This window comes from Chaetomium fimeti, assembly GCF_033439085.1.
Source record: "Chaetomium fimeti strain CBS 168.71 chromosome Unknown B0H64scaffold_1, whole genome shotgun sequence".
In the NCBI taxonomy this organism is placed as follows: Eukaryota; Fungi; Ascomycota; class Sordariomycetes; order Sordariales; family Chaetomiaceae; genus Chaetomium; species Chaetomium fimeti.
The window spans coordinates 4,397,042-4,417,539 of NW_026944329.1; the positions used below are offsets into that span (position 1 = coordinate 4,397,042).

The 20,498-nt window shown below is 56.6% G+C and overlaps 7 protein-coding genes across 7 annotated transcripts; 2 read left to right on the forward strand and 5 right to left on the reverse strand.

The window, feature by feature from the left end:
* Nucleotides 1–326: 326 nt before the first annotated feature.
* On the forward strand, nt 327–2,092 carry B0H64DRAFT_449933 (general substrate transporter; the record flags this gene model as incomplete). Its single annotated transcript, XM_062807107.1, has 4 exons — nt 327–431; nt 501–1,666; nt 1,719–1,818; nt 1,868–2,092. 4 exons carry the CDS (start codon nt 327–329, stop codon nt 2,012–2,014), a joined length of 1,518 nt encoding a protein of 505 aa, XP_062664731.1. The 3' UTR covers nt 2,015–2,092.
* Nucleotides 2,093–4,757: 2,665 nt separating this feature from the next.
* Nucleotides 4,758–5,595, reverse strand: B0H64DRAFT_382934 (uncharacterized protein). Its single transcript, XM_062802908.1, has 2 exons — nt 5,459–5,595; nt 4,758–5,387 (listed from the first exon to the last, which is right to left on the reverse strand). The coding sequence occupies exon 2, from the start codon at nt 5,105–5,107 to the stop codon at nt 4,895–4,897; it is 213 nt and encodes a 70-aa protein (XP_062664732.1). The 5' UTR covers nt 5,108–5,387; nt 5,459–5,595; the 3' UTR covers nt 4,758–4,894.
* A 1,262-nt stretch (nt 5,596–6,857) lies between these two features.
* Nucleotides 6,858–7,584, reverse strand: B0H64DRAFT_382936 (uncharacterized protein). Its single transcript, XM_062802909.1, has one exon. The coding sequence runs from the start codon at nt 7,410–7,412 to the stop codon at nt 7,062–7,064; it is 351 nt and encodes a 116-aa protein (XP_062664733.1). The 5' UTR covers nt 7,413–7,584; the 3' UTR covers nt 6,858–7,061.
* Nucleotides 7,585–8,363: 779 nt separating this feature from the next.
* B0H64DRAFT_414803 (glutathione-dependent formaldehyde dehydrogenase) lies at nt 8,364–9,902 on the reverse strand (the record flags this gene model as incomplete). Its single annotated transcript, XM_062805060.1, has 5 exons — nt 8,364–8,581; nt 8,663–9,303; nt 9,376–9,511; nt 9,641–9,770; nt 9,882–9,902. 5 exons carry the CDS (start codon nt 9,900–9,902, stop codon nt 8,364–8,366), a joined length of 1,146 nt encoding a protein of 381 aa, XP_062664734.1.
* Nucleotides 9,903–10,849: 947 nt separating this feature from the next.
* Nucleotides 10,850–11,510, forward strand: B0H64DRAFT_382942 (uncharacterized protein). The gene is made up of 2 exons (XM_062802910.1): nt 10,850–11,095; nt 11,195–11,510. The coding sequence occupies exons 1-2, from the start codon at nt 10,949–10,951 to the stop codon at nt 11,432–11,434; spliced, it is 387 nt and encodes a 128-aa protein (XP_062664735.1). The 5' UTR covers nt 10,850–10,948; the 3' UTR covers nt 11,435–11,510.
* B0H64DRAFT_353084 (uncharacterized protein) lies at nt 11,511–15,639 on the reverse strand. Its single transcript, XM_062801505.1, has 3 exons — nt 14,944–15,639; nt 12,680–14,895; nt 11,511–12,625 (listed from the first exon to the last, which is right to left on the reverse strand). The coding sequence occupies exons 1-3, from the start codon at nt 15,356–15,358 to the stop codon at nt 11,666–11,668; spliced, it is 3,591 nt and encodes a 1,196-aa protein (XP_062664736.1). The 5' UTR covers nt 15,359–15,639; the 3' UTR covers nt 11,511–11,665.
* A 167-nt stretch (nt 15,640–15,806) lies between these two features.
* B0H64DRAFT_353088 (uncharacterized protein) lies at nt 15,807–19,785 on the reverse strand. Its single transcript, XM_062801506.1, has 3 exons — nt 19,268–19,785; nt 18,994–19,137; nt 15,807–18,939 (listed from the first exon to the last, which is right to left on the reverse strand). Exons 1-3 carry the CDS (start codon nt 19,320–19,322, stop codon nt 16,271–16,273), a joined length of 2,868 nt encoding a protein of 955 aa, XP_062664737.1. The 5' UTR covers nt 19,323–19,785; the 3' UTR covers nt 15,807–16,270.
* Between the last annotated feature and the right edge of the window lie 713 nt (nt 19,786–20,498).

Below are 20,498 nucleotides of genomic sequence, written 5' to 3' on the forward strand. Positions count from 1 at the left end.
ACATCGGCGATCCCCTGCAAACAAACAATCGGCCGTCGAGCAAGATGTCCTTTCTCGGCTTGGACGGACTGTTGCTAGAGGCGGAGATCTGAGGCAGAAAACCTAATCACTGGCTTACATCCGACGTAAGCATAAATAGGTAGGTAGGTACCTAGGTATCCGGACGTGCTTACAACTGTACAATATTAAAAAGTGGCATTTTACACTTCTTTAAATGGCAACCGGAGCATGGTACCTATCTATTAACAAGGAATTTTAATATTGATACCATCCTTCTCCTCCCTTCGTTCCTCCTTACTACCTACCGGACACGCGTCGCCTTTCCGATGCTGCGCAAAACACGTACGGGGACGTGGTTGCCCGCGTGGGTGCCAGAATCCACTTGGATCTTGTCCTTTCTCCTCATCGTTTGCTCGTTTGTGCAATCGTGTGTATGTCGCCCACCAGTTTCGCCATGTGTGATAAGATAGGACGAGGAATGGGGTTAACACGATCAACAGACGGTGGGCTATGATACTGCATTGCTCAACGCTCTCAACATCTTGCCTGCATACAAAGATTACTTTCGATTGAATGCAGCAACGACGGGCCTGAACACTGCTTCCATCTTCATTGGCGGCATTCTTGGACCTACGTTCTCGGGCGTAGCAGCGGACAGGCTCGGGAGAAGACCAGCCATGTTCTGGAGCAGCCTTATAGCCATTGTCGGTGCTGTGATGCAAACGGCCGCGCAGAATATCGCCATGTTCGTCGTTGGTCGCATCATTATCGGACTCGGGGCTTCTGCTTCCGGAATTGCTGGAGGCGTCTACCTCTCCGAAACCTTTCACAGTCGGTTCCGAGCATGGGGTGTGGGCTCCCTCAACGACTTTTATTGGATTGGCGCAATCATGGCGGCCGGGATTACTCTCGGAACGAGTACTTGGACCTCTTCTTGGGCGTGGCGAGCGCCGTCGCTCATCCAAGGCATCTTCTCTCTGCTTTGCATTCTCATCTTGCCGTTCGTTCCGGAAAGCCCGCGTTGGCTTCAGTACCAGGGCCACTCGGACGAGGCCCGCCTCGCTGTGGCACAAACCAATGCCGATAGCGATGTATCCGATCCGGTTGTGGCCACCATCTACAAAGAGATTTTGGAATCCCTGAACTTGGAAAAGGGACGCCAGAGACCCGTCGTGGAGATTTTCAAGGACCCGGTTGTGCGGAGGAGGTTCCTGATCGGAACTTCTGTAGGGCCACTGTCCACCGTGGTTGGGAATCTCATCGCTCTTTTTTACCTGGGGCCAGAGCTGAACAGTGCTGGAATCACCGACAGTCGCACCCAGCTACACGTCAACGTTGTTCTGAACGCTTGGTGTCTGGTTTGTTGCCTGTTCGGCACATTCCTGGTATCTTCTTGGGGTCGCCGTCCAACAGTTATCGCTGGCCAGAGCTTGCTTACCGCCTGCCTTTTTATCATTGGAGGTCTATCGAAGGTATATGCTGAAAATGGCCTGAATGGTACCTCCAACAGCGTTATATATGGCAACGTCGCGGTCATTTTCTTGTTCCAGGGTTTCTACTCCCTGGCCTGGACACCCGTCACCTACCTCTATCCGACTGAGGTCATGAATTACAGTATACGAGCCAACGGCCTAGCTTTCTCTTCATTGATGCTGAGTAGCCTGACGTAGGTGTGTCATTCTTTAGTGTCCGATGCACCGTGCTAACCTATTGAACAGATTATTGCTGGTATTTATCATGCCAATCGCTTTGGAGAGCATTGGTTGGAGGATGTACATTGTCAACGGAAGCTGGGACATCATTGTACTTCTCATTGTGGTAAGTCGAGTCACTTCCCTTTCTATCGTAATTATTGACAATGCCGCAGATACTTTTCTGGGTTGAGACGAAAGGTAAAACGCTCGAAGAAATCGATGCCATATTTGACGGAGGAGGGCAATACTTGAATTCTTCGGATATTGAAGAAATCTGCCGCGGAGAGAAGACTATCAGTACGGTCGAAGTAAAGAAATAGCTTGGATGGGACAATAAGGAAAGTTCGATGGCAAGTTTATTTGGCAGTATCTGAGAAAAGGGGCAATGCCGAAGACGTGAACGGCGCGTTGCTGATCGCATGGGGCCGTCCTTATTCGGCCACAGTTCACAGTTGCAGAATAGAGGACGCTTCCAGAGATCATTAGATACACCGCTCGACTAGGCTGTAGGGAGTGGTCTATTTAGCGCGCTTGTATACATGTCTGCATTCCTTATCCAATGTCTAGCTATCCACCTCCCAAGCACTGATAGCCTGTTGCAAGCAACTAGTTACCCCCCGAAACGGCCCGTCCCAACGGCTCGCATCCGAGTGCCTGTTCCCCTTCGTTGTAAGCTCCCTCAAGTTACTAGTTACTTATTTATACTTATGCCATTTTGTTACAAATCCCCAGATTCTGGAAATACGCCGCAATCTTACAGACATGGCCTATCGATCATGTATACCTAATCATGTCCTGTCAAGTTACTCGTGTAGAGGAAGGGTAGCTTCCTTAGCAATTAATACGCCTTGTTAGCCTTAGCTGCATCTGTAATAATTGCTAGCGTATTATACATTGTTGTGAACCGTTTAGTCTCACCGAAGCACTGCCCTTTTAGAGGGTAGGGTCGATACATTCGTATATAGTAGCGAAAGCATGGAGACGGGCGGTCTCGCTCTCTCCTGCCAATACAACTAACCAAGTCTTGGAGATCTTGACTTGTAGGTATCAGCAGACATTACGGAGGCCGCAACCACAACCGAGATAGGTGGAAACCGGACGTATTTTTCAGGCGATGAAGGAACTGCAACCGAAAGAAAACAAGACGCACGCGATGATTGAAACTGCTTGAGGTTGACAATCCCGGACTGACAAATAGAGCTATGCACAAAACTCGTGCCTTATGTGCCCAGACACGCGCGACTAGGTAGTCTATGCCCAAAATGCCAACAACGCTATCTTCTTCGTCATCTCGGGGAACCTTACCCCAATCCCTCGGGACTTAAGGAATCACTACCCACTATTTGCCAACATCTTGGTCGGTGCTCCTACGTCAGCTCCGGCTTCCAGCAGCATCTCGACGGCCGCGTCCCACCCGAGGTTTATGGCGATGTGCAATGGTGTCCTTCCTTCGATATCATAAGTGTTGATGATCTCGACGTTTTGCTCGCAGTGCTTGATTAGGACCCTTAAGAGGCGATCTTGGCGTTTCAATACGGTCCAGTGGAGAGGAGATCGTTGGTAGTTGTCCACGATTTGCATCTGAGCGCCATGCGATAGTAGTATACCCACCATGTCATCTTGCTCCTCGATAATGGCATGGATTAGAGGCGTCAGGCCCTCATTATCTTTGGCGTTGCAATCGGCCCCATGCTGTAGAAGCAGTTGAACAATCTTCCGGGAGCCTTTTAGCACGGCCATGTGAAGAGGGGTCTTGGACTCGATAGAGCTGCTAGTCAGCTCGACAGGCGGGTTTCCTGGGGGTGCCTTGAAACCGCTACATTCGAAGTAGTCGATAACGTTCTCCCTTGGCTCCGGGACTGTCGTTCCAAGGGCGGCTTGCATGTCTGGTAGGCTGAAATCTTCCAAATCACCAAAGTTGATTGTGTCGTCCATGGAAACCAAGTTCGGGACTTGGGAAATCGAAAGATTGGTTTCCGCGCCTGCCGCTATCTCTGTGGAGCCAGACAAGCTCGGCGAAACTGGCCCGTCACCATGAACTCGACTTCTTCTTCTGTTTCGCTGCGGCGGCTGATCTGTGGAGGGAGGCTGTCGGTCCGCTTCTCGCATGCGATGTCGCTCTGATCATTGCCACCAGTCAATGTGTACCAAGTAAATTGTATCTCGGAGCAATAACACACCTCGAAATTTACGCTGTGCTATGCGGTTCTGCTCCCGCCGGCGTTCGGTAACTGGACTGTTGGTATCTCGAGAAGACATGGCTTACTGTGAAGAAGCTATCAAGTCAGCCAGAGCGGGGATAAAGGCACGAGAAGAAGCCCGGGGCCCGGGGGATGCTGGGTTCATCCAAAAGCGCGAACTTTTTGAGGGTGGAGGGGAGGCTGGACCACGATGTGCGAAAATTCAACGTCTTACAACCTCTGTGACACCTACACCCCTAAATACCTGCCATAACCTCACGGTCCTCACCTTTGCTCGGGGCGGTGTGCTTCAACTGGCGACTGTTACGAGCACACTGAGCTTGAAGAAGAAAGGAAGAAAAGGGAGATTCCAGAGCCATTCAGCCCTCGTGCTCTGATCAGGGCCTCCCGTCCCACAGTGAAATTGACCGTCTACATGTAGTCTGCCAGTGCTCGTGCCCGCAGAGGCGGAATGTTCCCGACAAGCCCACTCCCCGTTGCCAACAGCTGCAGACTGCAGTGTTGCGGCTCAGACTTGTCAATTGACCAATAAGGCTTCATGTCAGACAAGTCCCGCATGGGCATGATTTGGCCCCCACGGTCTGAGCTACCGACGGCCGGGACGAAGCGAGCACATAGGGAAAGGAACGGCAAGAACATAAGCGGCGAAACATGTCATCACTCCTCCTCTCCAAGCGGGCCAAACAGAATGCCGAATGAAGCAAGTTCTAGGTAGTATACGAATTACGCTAGGTAGATGCACTCGTGGCGCTTCAGAGGAAATCCTGGATGATTGGGCCCGCTGTGCCTCGCGTTGTGGAAGAGCTACATAGTAAGACGCGATTATGGAGTAAAGTTGTATCGAACGGCGCAATTGGGCCTGAGGATTCAATAGCCGCTGCGTGGTCTTTGTGGCTCGGCAGCAAGGTACTTGTATAGACAGCGGGCTCAGGTTGTTCCCAGTGCCCCACGTGGGTAATCTACATAGAGGCTGATAGAGCCCATGGACATTTTCCCGTATCACTCGCCATCCGAGTTCATGAACCCCGAATCATGGCCGAGCACCCGGTGGCCACCAACCCCCCAAACGAAGTTGATCCCATTTGTCTCAGCGTCTATGTCATATATGGGGCACGATGACAGAGGACACTGCACGTATAGGCCGCTCGAGGCCAATGTTCCGTGCAATGCAACCCCGAAGATGTAGGTGAGCATACGTGTACGCACGTACATAATACGAATACCCAGTGCGCCAACCAAAAGTTCTGTCACCCCTCCACTTCTTCCTTTGAGGGGTGAGATTTCAGGGTCTTCCCTGCACGTACTTGTACTACCAGGTTCCGTGCATCACATCCTTCCGTGCCGATCCCAGCCATGCAGCGAATGCTCAATGCCGTCAAGTTTGGGAGGGATCTAAGGCTATGGAGCCGCTGTACAACCGGGAAGTCGGACCGACAGAATAATATAGATGGTCAGAAACCAAGGCATTCTGTGTTGGTAATATGATGGCGCGCTGGGTTCCATTGCTGTTAGCAATGTCGTTATCATGCCTCTCGGGAGTGTTGCTGTAGCATTGTGTCTCACCTGCAGTCGAGCTTCTCACCAACGACAGATACACTACCTGAGATGGAGATGAACATGGTGTTGAGCGGGGGACTCACACCTATCGGAGAGGATCCTGCCTACCGGGACCCACCGTAGCAGTGCGTCACGGCGCATAGTATGTCTGGAACCGGCTAAAGCCAAGGAAGGGGCTCAGTGGCCCTCGGCTAGCCCTGTGAAACGTGAGACGCAGGCCATCAATGCGGGGGTGAAACTGTTCCCATATACTCGAATACCGATAACCAGGACGGCAATTATAGAGAAACCAGACGGATACCCAAGTAGGAAGGTTGTAACAAGCTCAACTCCTCTCGCTTTTATTTATAGGAGGTCGGTATACACCCTCAACAAGTTTAAACCATATAAGCTCTCTGAAACACCTATAAGGTTTGTTCGCTCGATGTTGAGATATTCCAGCCTTGCCAAGTAACAGACGTTCGATAAAGCCGATGCTTGACGTCGGGAGATGGACGGGAAAAGGCTTATCTCCCCACGCCAAGTTTGTGCCGCGATCTTGGCCGACGTACGGAAGACGATAGCCGCCACAGTAACATAACCCAGATTAGGCAGGTATTGCGGGGGGGGCAGCGAGCGCAAAATAGGCAGACCCCCCAGCGTTGCAATTGTAATATACCGAGTGTAATTGCAAGGTACTGTACCGAGTGCAATTGTAAGGCACTGCACCGAGTGCAATTGCAAGGCACTGCATTTGGTGGGTGCAATTGTAGGGCACTGCATTTGGTGGGTGCAATTGCAGGGCACTGCACCGAGTGCAATTGCAGGGCACTGCGTTGGGTACGCCTCGGTACTGAAGCACTATCAGAAAGTTAAAAATCGGGCTGGAGGTTGAGCTTAATAACGATATAGCCGGTATCCCAATATAGTATATATGCATGTCATGTGATAATTATGTTGTAAATCGCTAAATGTTAACCTGTTGTGTGGGGTGTACCTGGAATTAGTGGTGTAATTCTAAATGCTGCAAAAGCTCGGTACCTAAGCTAGTTATGTTACTGTGGCGGCTATCGTCTTCCGTACGACGCCTTCCGACGCCCCGTTGGTGAAACTTGTGGCTACAAAAGGCGATATTAGATACACACCATAGCGAAGGTCGGAAAACGGAACGGAAAAGGGACTTAGGCAGTGGCGAAAACTGAGTGTAAACGTGTTCTGTTCTCTCCCGTTTCAATCATCAGAAAACGTCCTCACACGTAACCTGGACTGTGCTGAGTCAGCAACTCAACCCAGAATGAAAGTGAAAATCTCGTCCCAGATTCACGTTCTCGGCCTCCCCACAATAGCGACATCTTTTTGTCTTCGTTGTTGTTCAAAGGGGGCGGTTTCTTGTCCTCAGAGCGACCAGTTTTGGACCTTTTTAAGCAGACAAGGAAGACTTATATGCACAATTGACCTGCAACGTGGGACAACGATCTCCAAAGCTGCATATCGAGCCTGCCGCAGGGGATATTCGCGCCAGTGCCCCCGGCGCTCGCTGGTTAAGTGGACAGGACGCAATTTACTAACCAAATCCGGTCAAACCACCCGCTCGATTAAGACACCAAGGTGATCCAGATCTGGTCTTGGACTAGTGGTCTCCGATGCATGAGCACGCAACTATTGAATAGCCATTGGCCACGCACCACCTCCGGGATAAGACTGGCAGACATGGCAAACCAAGATTTTCGCATTTCTCCGCCAGAGCCCTTGCTTCCCTTCCCTTCTCTCCCTCGGTCCTCCTGTGTAACCTCTGACCCAGTCCCGAGCCAGCCAAGACTATCATGAGCATCGTCAGACTTGCATGAAAGCCCCAAACCACCCAAAGCGCATGCGTGCAATGCCCGAACCCTCCTTCAAGAGTGTTCAGGGTGTAGTGTACATACAACCTCCCTGCAATGTATTCGAGCCCAAGCCCCAAAACAGCCCATGCCATCGTCATCGCGCCATCAGCTGCGCCGGCATTCCCGTGTCCGCCTGGTCGCTGCCACCGGACCTGACCGCCCACCACGGCCGCGTGGTGGGCGGTCACACCGGTCTCTCCACCGGACTTTCTCTCAACAAGGAGGCGGCGGATCAGCCACTGCCCATCGGCTCGGATATTGCGAACGCCCACTGCCGGGGGGGGGGGGGGGGGGGATCCCTCCTCAAAGTCCTTCAGCCGGCTTTCGAGGCCGGGACTAGGTGTCCGTCACCGACCAAGGAGGATGCCGCGCTTCAACAGCCCCCGACTTCATCCGGACATCGAGGACCAACTACGGGCGGTGCTTGCTGAAGAAGGCCGGAAATGCACACATATGTTGAACGAGTCCGAGACTTAACTATCTCGCGCACAGAGATGCAGGTCTTACCTCAGCGGTCAGCACACAACAACCTACAACAGGCGAAACAAAACATGCTGCGTCTACCAAGTAGTTGATTCGTACTCGTCCGGTTTAGAAACCATCAACCAACCGTAGTCCGAACCAGGAACCCTTTACCAAGTTAACGCGCGAGGGGAGGCAAACGCCTCGTTCCGGACCTTGGCCGGAGTTTTTCAAAGTCCAATGCTGTGGCTAATAACATCGTCATTGGGAGGTCATGGAGGTAAGCGATGGCGGGCTGGGCAGACACCGACTCATGCAAGAAACCACCAGTCCGGGTTCGTCCAAATTACAAATTGACAAAGATGGCGACACTTTGCCCCTCGGCGTCAGATCATGACTCCAGGGGAATCTAGACTACGATCACTTCACACACTAGACCAAGGAGATCGATCAAAACCTAATACAACCAAGGCACAGCCTCTAGGCGAGGCGAAATCACAGCACGGCTCAGCTCATCGAGATGCGGTTCGCTATTGTACTCTCAAACATACAGCCCACTCGACCCCCTTGCCACACCCAAACCCTAGCTAGTCCTGCATGTTCAGGACGGCGCGGATGCAGTCGCCTTGCTTCATGACCTCAAAGGCGTCGTTGATCTCGGGCAGCGTCTTGCGGTGGGTGATGAACTCGTCGACCTTGAGCCGGCCCTCGAGGTAGTCGGTGACCAGGTCCGGCAGCTGGCTGCGGCCCTTGACGCCGCCGAACGCGCTGCCCTTCCAGACGCGGCCGGTGACGAGTTGGAATGCTAGATAAGTCGGTTAGCCATGGTACTCTTGGAACCAACATCACAATAGGTGAAAAGACGAAAGAAAGAAAAAGAACCTACGCCTCGTCGCGATCTCCTGGCCCGCGGCGGCAACGCCAATGATGATGCTCTCGCCCCAGCCCTTGTGGCAGGCCTCGAGCGCGGCCCGCATGACGCTGACATTACCAGTGCAGTCAAACGTGTAGTCGCACCCGCCGTCCGTCATCTCGACCAGGCGGTCGACCACGCTCTTGCCGTCGGGCAGCTGGGTCGGGTTGACAAAGTCGGTGGCGCCGAAGCGGCGCGACCACTCCTCCTTGGCCGGGTTGACGTCGACGACGATGATCTTGCCGGCCTTTTGCGCGACGGCGCCCTGCACGACGCTCAAACCCACGCAGCCCGCGCCGAACACGGCCACGTTGCTGCCCTCCTCGACCCGCGCCGTGATGCGCGCCGCCCCGTACCCGGTCGTGATGCCGCACCCGAGCAGGCAGGTCCGGTCCATGGGCGCGTCCTGCTGCACCGCCACCACCGAGATGTCCGCCACCACCGTGTACTGGCTGAAGGTCGACGTGCCCATGAAGTGGAGAAGGTCCTGCCCGCGCGCCCGGAACCGGCTCGTGCCGTCCGGCATCACCCCCTTGCCCTGCGTCGCCCGGATCTTGCCGCAGAGGTTGGTCTTGTTGGACTTGCAGAACTTGCACTCCTTGCACTCGGGTGTGCTTTGTTAAGGGAAGGGGGGGTTAGCAGCCGGCGCTAGAAGAAGGAGGCTAGGTGTGGTGGTGCCAGCATACTAGAGAGCCACGACGTGGTCGCCGGGCTTGACGTTGGTCACGCCCTCGCCGACCGACTCGACGGTACCTGCGCCCTCGTGTCCGAGGACCACGGGGAAGGCGCCCTCGGGGTCCTTGCCAGAGAGCGTGTAGGCATCTACGGCGGTGGGATTATGTTAGTAACCTGGTAGTACACGACAGTACACACACACCCCGGTAGGTAGATGGACAGACTGGCCATCAAGGTGTCGAGGCGGGGGCTGTTATTGGAGGGGCGGGCCGTTACCTGTGTGGCACACGCCAGTGTACTGGATCTTGATGCGAACCTCGTGGGCCCGCGGCGCCAATACCTCGACATCCTCGTAGCTGAGCTCCTGTCCGGGGCCCCAGGCGATAGCCGCCTTGCAGGTGATGGTCTGCGGGTGGGAGAGGTTAGCGAAATCCACAGGCAGTTCACTGGCAGCTCACTGGCAAGAGCTGTTTGCTGCGGGGTAACTGTTCGCTCTTGAACAATCGTTAAAACTCACCTGTCCTACTGTTGAAGCCATCGTGATGTAATGTGTTTGGTTTTGGGATGGGTGAATTGATTGACAGCAGAACCAGTCACTCGGTTCAGCTCAAGGTTAGCAACACAACGAAGCGCCCTTTTTGTCCGTTCCAACAAAACAAGAAAGGCCGAACTCCCTCTTCGCCTTCGGGAACAATTTGACCCCGCCCTCGAAGGTGGGGTTCTCAGAGGGGTCAAGATTGCCGACCCGCCTGCACCCACCACTGCCTGTTCGCCTTTTGCCCTTCGGCATCCCGGCGGCTGCTTCGGTGATTTTACGGCATCCCGCCCGCCAAGTGCTTGTTTCCTACCCTTCGCCTGCCTGCGGCTCGGCAGTTCATCGAGCCTTCAAGTCCTTGGGTGGAGTGGGGTTTTTGGTAAGGCAGCTGGGCAGTCACTCCCTTGCTCTCGAGGGAGGTTGTCCCGTAAGCGAGAAGCATTATTGCGTATCTCGGTGTTGTAAGTACCTGCCCGAGGCTTAGTTAATCCACTTTTCTGAATTGGAAGGCACCGGAAGTCAGTTTAACGTGCCGAATCACAAGTGGGTTACCAGAGAGGCACAGAGGCAACTCTCTCTAGTTTAGAAAGTATATGAGCGCTTGTGTTTACTTTCCCCATGGTGATTCCAGGTGGATGCGCTATATCCAATGCTGAAGGAGCATCATGTCCTAAATGCGCTTGGTTTCACATCACGGTGAGCAACTCGATCAAAGTGTACACAACCAATGGCTTACGGGATTGCCCAAGGTAGTAAGTATGACGTGGGAGTTGTCTATTCATAATACCTTGATTTAGATGTAGCCTCTAGTGTTTGTTGGGCTGTGTCCGCCCCAACCCCTTTCAACAATACTTGCCGTATCTAATGGCGTAAGACGGAGAGAGAGAGTCATCCGCGATGGTGCAAAAGTGGGGGGATTAGCAACTTTGTGATTTGTTAATCCAACTCTCTCTTGACTCACTCAACTCTTCATACAACTTCACAACACCAACACCAACACCAATAACAACACATACCCAACACAACACCCAATACAAACCACCCCCAAGATGGCCCCCCTCCCTCCTCCCTCACCGCTCCCCGAGTTCGTTTACAAGATCACCCCATCCGCCCCACCAAACCCGATCCCCGAGCAATACCCGCTCTCGGACCTTGACCGGAAAGACGGTTTTGTGCACTTGAGCACCTCGTGGCAGGCATGTTTACAGGCCCCTATTCCCACATTTTACCTCGCTTGCTCCACCGTGCTGTATAAAAATAGAATAGAATACTAACACGCTGGACCCTTCAAACAGCTACCCATCACATCAGACCTCTTCTTCAAAGACTTCGCCTCCTTTTACGTCCTCAAGCTGCGTCTAGCCAATTTTGATGCGTCCAGCGTCAAGTGGGACGAAGTGGACGGGACGAACGGGTGCCCCCATCTGTATGGCAACTTTGGGACCCAAGACGTCGTGGCGGTGAAGGAGTTCCGCCGCGGGGAAGGGCAGTCGTGGAAGGAGGTTTTCGCAGCGGAGACGGGTTGGTTGGAGTAGATAGATGATTCTCAGCAGCAGTCGACATATGAGGGTGGAATATTGATGTTGGTTTCTGACCACCAAACCCTCCACGGTAAAGCTAGGTGATTCCATTGTGTATTACACAAACCGTACATTTAGTTCCTAATCTAAGGTAACCCAAACAAACCAAACACCAAAGCCTCTCCTTCGTTATTTTCCACCCGGCAATTACCCCACAGTCCACAGGCCGTCACACCACCTCCCCATCTACCAAACCATCTCATCCGCCTCGGCCACCCACAGCCCCGCCAGGTCCTTGGCCAAGCCCAGCCTCAACCTCTTCATGACATCCCGCCCCCGAGTCTTGGTCGTGACCTCAGCCCGCCAGTCCCACCCCCTCTTGACCGCGACCTTCCCCAGCGCGCCGCCGCCGGTCAGCGACCGCTGCAGCTGGCTCGCGACCAGCGAGCTGCCCGCCAGCATAGCATTCCCTCCCGGCCCACCACCACCAGCACCACCACCACCACCGGTCTTCTTGAGCAGATCAGCCGGCGTCGAGCCCTTCAAGCCGCCGGGGGCCGACGCCAGCACGAGCTGCAGGAACTCGTCGGAGGCGTGGTAGACGCGGTCGCCGACGGCCTGGAGGTCCTCGATGGCCTTGAGGACGACGTCGATCTGGTCGAGGGAGATGGCCGGGGCGGCGGCGAGGTGGCCGTGGTGGATGCTGGTGTCGTCCGGGTCCGAGACGAAGACGAGGGCCTCGCCGAGCAGGGCGAGCAAGAAGTCCTCGCTGACGATGCCGTCGCGCGTCTGGTCGAACAGCCCGCCGCGGATGTTGTCGTCCGAGCTGGCGATGACGCTGACGAGGGCCGTCGCGGCTTGCTGGCGCCGCGCGTGCGCCGTCGCGTGCGGGAGGGCGTGTTCGTTGTCGCGGATGTCGTAGAACTGCCGCAGGGACGCGTAGCCGCTGAGCATCTTGCCCAGGAGCTCCGCCGCCTCCATGTCCTGGTTGGCGCACTGCTCGAGCGTGTTCTGGCGGTCGGTGAGCAGCTTGTGGAGGTAGTCGTCGAGGTCGTTGGCGGGCGGGAATGCCGTGGACTGGATCAGGGAGTAGGAGATGAGCAGGTTCATGACCTCGCGGACCTTGTTCGGGCGGTGCGCGAGGGCGTAGTACCACATGGCCTCGCCGTAGCGGTGTGACTCCCGGGCGAGGATATCTCCATAAGCCTTGAAAAGGTCAGTCAGTAAGAGCTTTGAAGTCTGGCGTGCTGCAGCACTTACCTCCGTCGTATCCTCGGCAAATTCAATCATGCCGAGTTCGTTCAACAGCAGCCACAACCGGTCCACCGTGGCATTCGAGTCCACGTGCAGCGCTTCAACCAGGTGTTCCACCACGTCCCTCACCATTTCCTCTGACCGCTCGGGCGAGTCCATCCGGCCGAGGACGCTAATCGACAGCTCCCAGCCTTCCCTCGAGACACCCAACCTGTCCTTCACCGTAGACAGCCCGTCGTAGTCGGCTAGTGCTTGGGCATACTGCACTAGGGTGCTGTCCTTGATGCCGTCAATCTCATCCGGCGCGCCGGGATCCATGCCAAGGACCTCCAGATCGTCCATGTCTAGATCTTCGAGCCCAAACGCCCCTGAAGGTTGGTGGGGAGGGAGCCATTTTCCAAGCGACGCAATCTCAGCCACCGCGGCGGCAACGGGGAGCGACCAGCCACGGAGCAGGCCAATGACACCCTTGATATTATCCTCAAAAACACAGGCCATGCCAATCTCGACCGCATTTTGGGAGTTGAAGTGGAAATCGGATTCCACGGCCGAATGGAACGTGTGCGCAAGCCTATCGAGATAGCTATCCGTGTCCGCCGCGGGTGTCGAAGCGAGGACCAGAGCCTGTGACCGCGACAGTGACTGGGACATGGAGAAAGGCTTGTCCGTGTGCGACTTGCGCTCGTCCCACCAGCCGAATAAACTGACGGTAGCCTCTAGCCAATCCTGTGCCGCCTCGAGAATGGCGCCCTGCTGGCCGAGGACGATGTCGAACACGATATTTAGGTTCTCGTAAATCTCCCACGGCACCTGGCTCTCGGCCCGTCTAGCCAGGCCGGCCATTGACTGCCTGCCTCTAGCCGACGCAGCAGAGGTCGAAAAGGTCGACTCGCCGAATGTGCTGTCCTTGCCCTCCGCAAACCGCCTCAGATGCTCAAGCGAGCCCTGGGCGCGCACGCGGAACAAGGTCCAGTCACTACTCCAGATCTCCCAGTTGCCGTCGTAACCTGGGCAGCTCTCGAGCACGGCGATCGTCTCGTCAGCCGCGCGCTGCACGTTCTCGAGCGCGCGGTCGACATAGGCGTACTCGCCGCGCTGGCCGCGCCGGACGTGACCCCAACCGGCCTGGTAGAGCAGCCGCGCCGCGTCGCTCACTTTGCCGCGAAGCAGCGTAATGAAGACGGCCTGCCAGAACAGCGAGTGGCACGCCGGGCTGGGCCGGTGCCGGAGGATCTCCTCGACCTGGTTGCCGTACATGTCGTGGTTCTCGTTCAGCCAGCGGAACAGCGTCTCGGGAAGCGGTTCCGCCCGCGCTAGGCCGGCCTCCTCGTATCGGGTGTGGTGAATCTGCAGCGCCAGGTTGGCGAGGTAGTTGGCCTTCTCGAATGGGGAGGCGTGCGGACCGGGCCCTATCTCGGCGGCATGGTCCTCCGTCGGGCGCGGGAGCTTATCCACATGGCCCTTCCAGAGCGCCGCCACCCTGGCCGACACCGTCGCCAGCGTATCATCCATCTTATCCTCGTCCTCCGCCTCGCCCACGCCTTCGTCGTAAAGCATCGCGAGCAGATTCTCCGTCCCCAGAATGACCTGCGGGGTCTCGGTAACCTGCGCGGTCCCCATCTGCTGATAAACATCCTTGGCGAGCGCAGCATAGTGATACTCGTTCCTCCTCACCGCGCCGCCGGCCTGGAACGACGACGCGCGGAAGATATCCTCCGCCTCGCGGCGCACCCTCTCAGTCGCAGCAGGCGTAGCCATCATCAACAGATCCGACTCGTCCCCAATCGCAGCGGGCAGGCCCGTCCCCGTCCCTGCAGTCGAGGGCAAATCCAGCCACATATCGCTCTCGCCCTCCTCATCATCGTCATCATCAAACGGCACCCCAAACGTCTTACTCGCAGGCGCAACACCACCACCACCACCACCACCACCACCACCAGCCGTCCTCCCACCCCGCCCAGGACTATCCTCATCATCCACCGCCACCGCCCGACTCAGCCGCGACGGCTGCCGCGCATGGCCCGGGCCGCGGATGATCGACCTCCCCAGCGGCGCACTCCGCTTCTGCTGCGCCGCCGTCCCCGAGAACAGATTCTTCTTCCCATCCCCTCCTCCCACCCCCATAAACCCGCCCGCCGAATCAAACCCCCCGCCAATCCCCGTAAACAACCCCCCACGACTGCTCCCACCACCACCACCACCACCACCACCACCTCCACCACCTCCTCCAAAGAACCCGCCTCCTCCTCCTCCTCCCCCCAAGCCCCCACCAGTAAACAACCCCTGCGGCGCCGCCGCCTCCTTCCCACCACCACCACCGGCCGTAAACAACCCCCTCACCGGCTGCTCCTTCCCACCACCCCGCGCAGTCGACATGCCGCGAAGGATCGAACTACCGAGATAGCTCGCGGACGGCGCGCCAGCAGGCGTGAAGCTAGCAGTCGACGAGTTGTGGGGATCGTCGTCGTAGTCGTGGTCGTCTTGGTGGCCCGTGGCGGGCGGGGGCGGGCCGGAGGGCGTGGTGGAGCGGTTGCTCGCGTTTGTGTAGAGGGGGTCGGCAACGGCCGGTTTGGAGGAGGAGGGTTTGGTGCGGTAGCGGTCGGGGGTGGATGGGGGTTGGAAGGGGGCTGGGTCGGGGTCGAAGGTGCTTGTGGAGGGGAGGTGGAAGTTGAAGGGGGTGGACATTTTTGTTGGGGGTTTGTTAGGTTGTGTGTGGTCGCGCGGAATCGGTGATTTGGTTGTGTGGTGTGTTGTTTTGTCGAGGAAGGGCGGGTTGCGCGCAGGATCGATCGACAATCGGTAAAAGTAGCTGTCAGTTTGCGAGAAGTGGCCGAATCACATATCGGCCGTGACCTATAGGGCGACCGTTCGTGATGATGGTCGGTGGATCGCGATTACCAGCGCGCAATGTTGTTGCGAGTTTTGGTTGTGGCTTTCGCTTGGCGATGGACAAAGCTCCAAAACTGAGTGAGAGAGCTTTGGCAGCTGGGGGTTGCACAGACGCGACTTTTTTGGCGGTTGTCGGCGCGCCTCGGCAAGTTCCGTTCTAATCCGGACAACAGCGCCCGTGTATCAGGACATACAAATTATTACAAAGTCACAAATACATCGTTCCAGCAGGACAAGTGGATATGCTCGCTCTGAATTCCATATTGATTTCACTTCCGAAACAATTCAATCGCTGGAACGCTATGACTGGGCTCAACTCATACACCACCTCCCCCAACTCTTCACCGTATAATATCATAGTACATACACATCACAAAATACACAGCAGAAAAGAAACAGAAAAGCGGGATAAGATGCATCTGGCTGGAGCAGGCCAAGTGATGAATTAGCTACCCATCGAAGGAACCGCAAGGTATCAGGAGAGGGCTAACCGCACCACCCGATCCCGTTCGTGCTTCTGAGATACATCGCACATTATATATGGGGTACTGGGGGGATGAAGAACAAAGGAAAGCAACGTCGGCCACCGTGTGGTCGAGGGGGTATTTCAGGCAAAGCATGCGCCAACGCGAAAGGAAATAGGGGCGGCCTTCGTCGGTGCACGAGCACCTCGGCCGACCCGGCTTAGCCGTTCAACCAAGCGCCCACCTAGGCGCTCTGCGGCAGCAGCGACGTGTCCTTCTCCGTCCCGAGTCCGAATCCTCTTGCCCCGGCGCTCTCGGGGTGTTGCAGCCCAAACTTCTCGAGCCCGGCGACCGCGCTGTCAAGCTCGCTGTAAATGCCGAGACCGTTGCTGTCGGGACCGGTGGCGGCTGTGCTCTCGTTGTTCTCATCAGCGCCCTCCTCGAGGTTCATCAGCGCCGGGGGCCGGTGGCGCATCTGCCGGGCCTTTGCTAGTGAAATGGTGTTCTGTTGGTACGTAGTCGTGATGGGCTGCGTGTCGTCGCGGTCGATCGTGGCCTTCATCAGAGCCGCCATCCACAGCCGGCCTTGTTTAATGTTCGGTACCGCGAAGTAGTGGACCGTGGGTTTCGTAAAGTTGACTGCGCGAGAGAGACCGGCGCGAGGGGGGACGAGTTTGAAGATGAAGATGGAGTCGGACTCTTGGATAGGATCGCGGTCGGCGTCGGCTGCTGCGAGGGTCGTCATATGGCTTCCGGCGGGCATCGCGGGCGTGCTCGAGGCGCCCGTGAGCGTCGCGAGAAGCCCGGTGAGTCGCTCGTTGTCGGCCGGAAGCACTCGGTGGAATGAGATGTCGATCAAGCCCCGTTCCTGATCGTCATCTTCCGAGTAGTAGTAGGCTAGGCGCCTACCCTTGAGAACGAAGAGGCGAGGTTTCCAAGTCGTCATGAGATTGGCGCTTCTCTTCTTCATCCAGCCAGTGTAGTCGGCATCCTTCATGGCTTCCCGAGGGCTGATCTTCTGAAGGCCACGCGTGTATGCGCTGGTCTCCTGCTTCTTCTTGCGGCTGGTCCGGCTGGGTGCCGTTGTTGCCGTGCTCGGGCTCTTGGTGTCGGGCGACTCCAGATCAAAGCTCTGACCACCAGAGGGTGTGCTAGACCCGGTACGGGCTGGCGAGTACATGGGCGACTCCTTAAGAGGCGACTCAACCGGTGAGAGCTTCGCTCGTTCGCTACCCGTAATGGCATCCGAGGCTGCCCGCAATCCGCCGAGCCCACTCCGTAACATCATGCTCACGTTAAAGTCGGGATGGTTGACTTGGCTCAGCCGCTTGATGGCCGACTTGGGCGAAGACCGGGACTGGTCTGACGAATTACTGTCCAGCCTGGTGACGGTAGGGTGCATCGACTCCTTAGAACCCGTCATGTGACGCAGCGAGTCCGTGGTAGCTAAGGACGGCGTGCGTTTCGACACACCGTAATACTTTTGAGCCGCGGGTGAGAGCGACGACTCGCTTCCGAGTCGAGAATGCCTCGAGAGTGCCGTAGCGCTGCGCACCCGCTGCTCGTCCGCGTAACTCGCCTTTGGCGAGGTTTGGGTGCTCTCGCGCTTTTTCAAAACGTTGCGTCGCCGACCATCGGCATCCGTGCCCGAAAAATAACCACGGTCCATCTCGACAGCCGAATCCTGGAGCTCGGCGGCCCGCCCACCAATTCCGTCCTGGTGCCCTGCAGATGACAGGGGACGAGGCGAGAAATTCGAGGCACCTCCTAGAGTCCAGTTTCGGTCGAAAGAGGGTTGCTTCTTATGCGGCGCGTCTTGTCGCGAGAATGTACCGCTCACGGATGCCTTGGCGGGGACAGAAGAATTAAGATTGGCGCCTTGGATGCGGAAATCGGTAGATGAGTGGCGGCGGGAGTGGTGCAAATCTCGGACGGATGCAGCCGAGGGCCGTTTGTCGTGGAACGCGCGGGTCGGGCTCTCTACGAGAGGAGAAACGGGCGACACGGGTTCGTAAGGTTCGGGCTTGGTAGTTTGCGACGTGTGTTTGGTCGCGACCGAAAGAGACGTGTCGTTGAGAGGTGCAAACCGCGGGCCCGAGCTCGTGATGGTATTTGTTCTGCTCCGGACCCTGCCCACATCCGAACCCGCATCGCTCCCGTAATTCTGTGTGTTCCTGCCTGTGCTCAAGACCTGCCCGGTAACCTGGTCCTGCAACTGCTTGATTTTTTGCCACGTCTTCAACCTTCTCCCGACGGATCCCAAGTCGAGCGCTTTGATGAATACCGACGTCTGGTCCATCCCTAGAATCACTTCGCCCGTGATTTCTTGGTCCCTAAACACCTCGCAGTGGTGCTTCTCTACGCCAGCTGTAAACAGATACTCGGCAACTTGGTCTGCGTTCCACGATTCAACCTCCTGGCGCGTGTGAATCGACTCCTCCTCTTCATCCGTCTCTTCGCCCTGGATGTACGATATTCTGTGACCCATGTGCGAGCTGTACTCGCTGCCCGAGTCGTTACCATTCCGGGCCGAGGCGTTAACTTGCGGCGAGTTCAAATCCGTGATGTGCTCGTCGATTACGTTCAGCGTGTCATGTAGGACATGGCTATCGGTGCTCGTGCCGGGACGCGATGTGCTGCCGAGACCTGACCCAATATTCGCTGGCACGCTGCTGGACGAAGACGGAGGAAGGCTGCTGCTGGTACTTGTTGACTGGAAAGAACTGACCGGGGTGGCGACAGCGATCGGTTTTGACTCGGGAACGGGAGTAGTGCTATGATCGTCCTCTACCGGGGGGCTGGCAACGGGGGTTGTTTGCTCGTGGGACACCTCTGCCAAAGGCGTGAGGGGCTGCTTCGGGGGTAAAAAGGTCGGAGCGTTGGCGACGCTCTTGGGCGCTGGTCGCGTATACACTTTTGTCATGTCAGCCGGGGAAGTATCTTAACGCACCGAGGCAGGAAACCTACCCTCTGGGAACAGGCCACTGTTCCCATTGGCCATATGCTTGCCCAGGTACCATCCATCTCCGAACTCGTCATCGCGCTCGAGCAGCTCTACGCGATCGCCCTTCGTGAGGCTCAGCTCGTCGGAACTGCGGGCTTGGAAATCGTCTGTGAAGCGGAGAGGGGTCAGCCATTGTTCGTGACCACGACGAAGCGCAAGCACTGCGGCACTGCAGATTTCCTTGATACGCAATCGAGGCATTGGCGCCCCAAAACGCGGGGCACAAGGGCAACTCACGGATAACGAGCAGGGTGTCGCCCACGTCGGGCTTGTTGGAATTAGGTGCAGCCATGGTCGTCCCTCGATGGCAGCGGGCTGGCTGCGCGGGTGCGTCTGAAGGGAAAGAGTGAAGATAGAGTCGAGGGGACAGCACGATCAGGTTTGCGGTTCACAGGGAACGCCGAGGTCGGGGGAGGTGTCGCCAAAATGGAGGGAGGCTTCTTCGGAATGCCGGACAGACGGGGGCGTTGAGGGGTGGTTGTCGCAAAAGCCAGGCCCAGAATCAAGCAGGCAGGTCGAGGGGGGGCCGCGAACGGGGCCTTGATTCGACCAGGGGCGTACCAATCTAAGCGGGACCGGCAGGCGGCGGAGAAACGTGAAATGCAGAAAGTGCACGGCGTGGTGTCACTCCCATGGTAGGTCTATGTGCCGCTCCAAACACGTTGTTGGATCTATTTCCAGGGACGGCGCTTGGCGGGTATTCGTACTCGAAGGCGCTCAGGTGGGATGGGGCGCTTGGGGGGGGTTCTTCGGTCGTTCGCGGCAAGACGGGACCACGTATGTTGGGGGTTGAATGGGGCTGAAGCATTCGGCGGCGGCGGCGGCGGCACCCGGGCTTCCGTCGCTGATTGGGGGAGCAATTAACGGGACGAGGGGGGTTGTGTGGGTTGCCGTTATTGGGCCTGAAGTACCACAGTGCAGAGCCGGTCTCTCCAAGCGGCGCCGTCACACCTTGCACAGCGAAGTCGAAACAAACCACAGCTTAAGATAGTGAGGGAGTGGTTTACAAGAGGTGTCGTTGAGAAAACTTCTCGTCTGGGATGAACGCTGGTAAGGATGATCTCGGTTAGACACGTCAATTCAGCGCCCTGTGCTTTTTGGCGTCTTTAGCTGAAAAACGGGGAAAGGAAGGTTCGCAATTATGGGTCCGTTAAGTCGAGCAGGCGGCGTCCCACTGGCCAAACCCTCGAACCCTCAACCTCAAAGCCAGGGCTGGAGCCAGGGTTAATTAAGTCCGCGAGCTCTGGTGCAAGGGATACTTCGTCCGAGCTCTGGCGTCTTTTCCATTGCTCGTACTTTGGCCGCGCCATGAATATATTGGCGTCTACTCAACAACCACAGCATGATCCAGAAAAAGAAACGGCACTCAGACGGCGCAGTTGCGCAACTGTTGCCTGCATAGGTGAAGCCGATGGGGGTGTTGCGGCGCCACTCTCGCATTCCCACGCGGCTGGGACCCTCAACCGGG

Excerpts from the sequence above, each read along its gene's own strand:
- B0H64DRAFT_382934 (XM_062802908.1), bottom strand. The coding sequence starts at position 5,107 with ATGTACGTGCGTACACGTATGCTCACCTACATCTTCGGGGTTGCATTG.
- B0H64DRAFT_382936 (XM_062802909.1), bottom strand. The coding sequence starts at position 7,412 with ATGACGATGGCATGGGCTGTTTTGGGGCTTGGGCTCGAATACATTGCA.
- B0H64DRAFT_353088 (XM_062801506.1), bottom strand. The coding sequence starts at position 19,322 with ATGGCTGCACCTAATTCCAACAAGCCCGACGTGGGCGACACCCTGCTC. Across the intron at positions 19,138-19,267 it reads CGACACCCTGCTCGTTATCC|ACGATTTCCAAGCCCGCAGT; the intron begins GTGAGTTGCCCT and ends TCCGCTTCACAG. Across the intron at positions 18,940-18,993 it reads CAGTGGCCTGTTCCCAGAGG|TGTATACGCGACCAGCGCCC; the intron begins GTAGGTTTCCTG and ends ACATGACAAAAG.
- B0H64DRAFT_353084 (XM_062801505.1), bottom strand. The coding sequence starts at position 15,358 with ATGTCCACCCCCTTCAACTTCCACCTCCCCTCCACAAGCACCTTCGAC. Across the intron at positions 14,896-14,943 it reads GCCGCAGGGGTTGTTTACTG|GTGGTGGAGGTGGTGGTGGT; the intron begins GTGGGGGCTTGG and ends TCTTTGGAGGAG. Across the intron at positions 12,626-12,679 it reads TTGCCGAGGATACGACGGAG|GCTTATGGAGATATCCTCGC; the intron begins GTAAGTGCTGCA and ends GACCTTTTCAAG.
- B0H64DRAFT_382942 (XM_062802910.1), top strand. The coding sequence starts at position 10,949 with ATGGCCCCCCTCCCTCCTCCCTCACCGCTCCCCGAGTTCGTTTACAAG. Across the intron at positions 11,096-11,194 it reads ACTTGAGCACCTCGTGGCAG|CTACCCATCACATCAGACCT; the intron begins GCATGTTTACAG and ends CCCTTCAAACAG.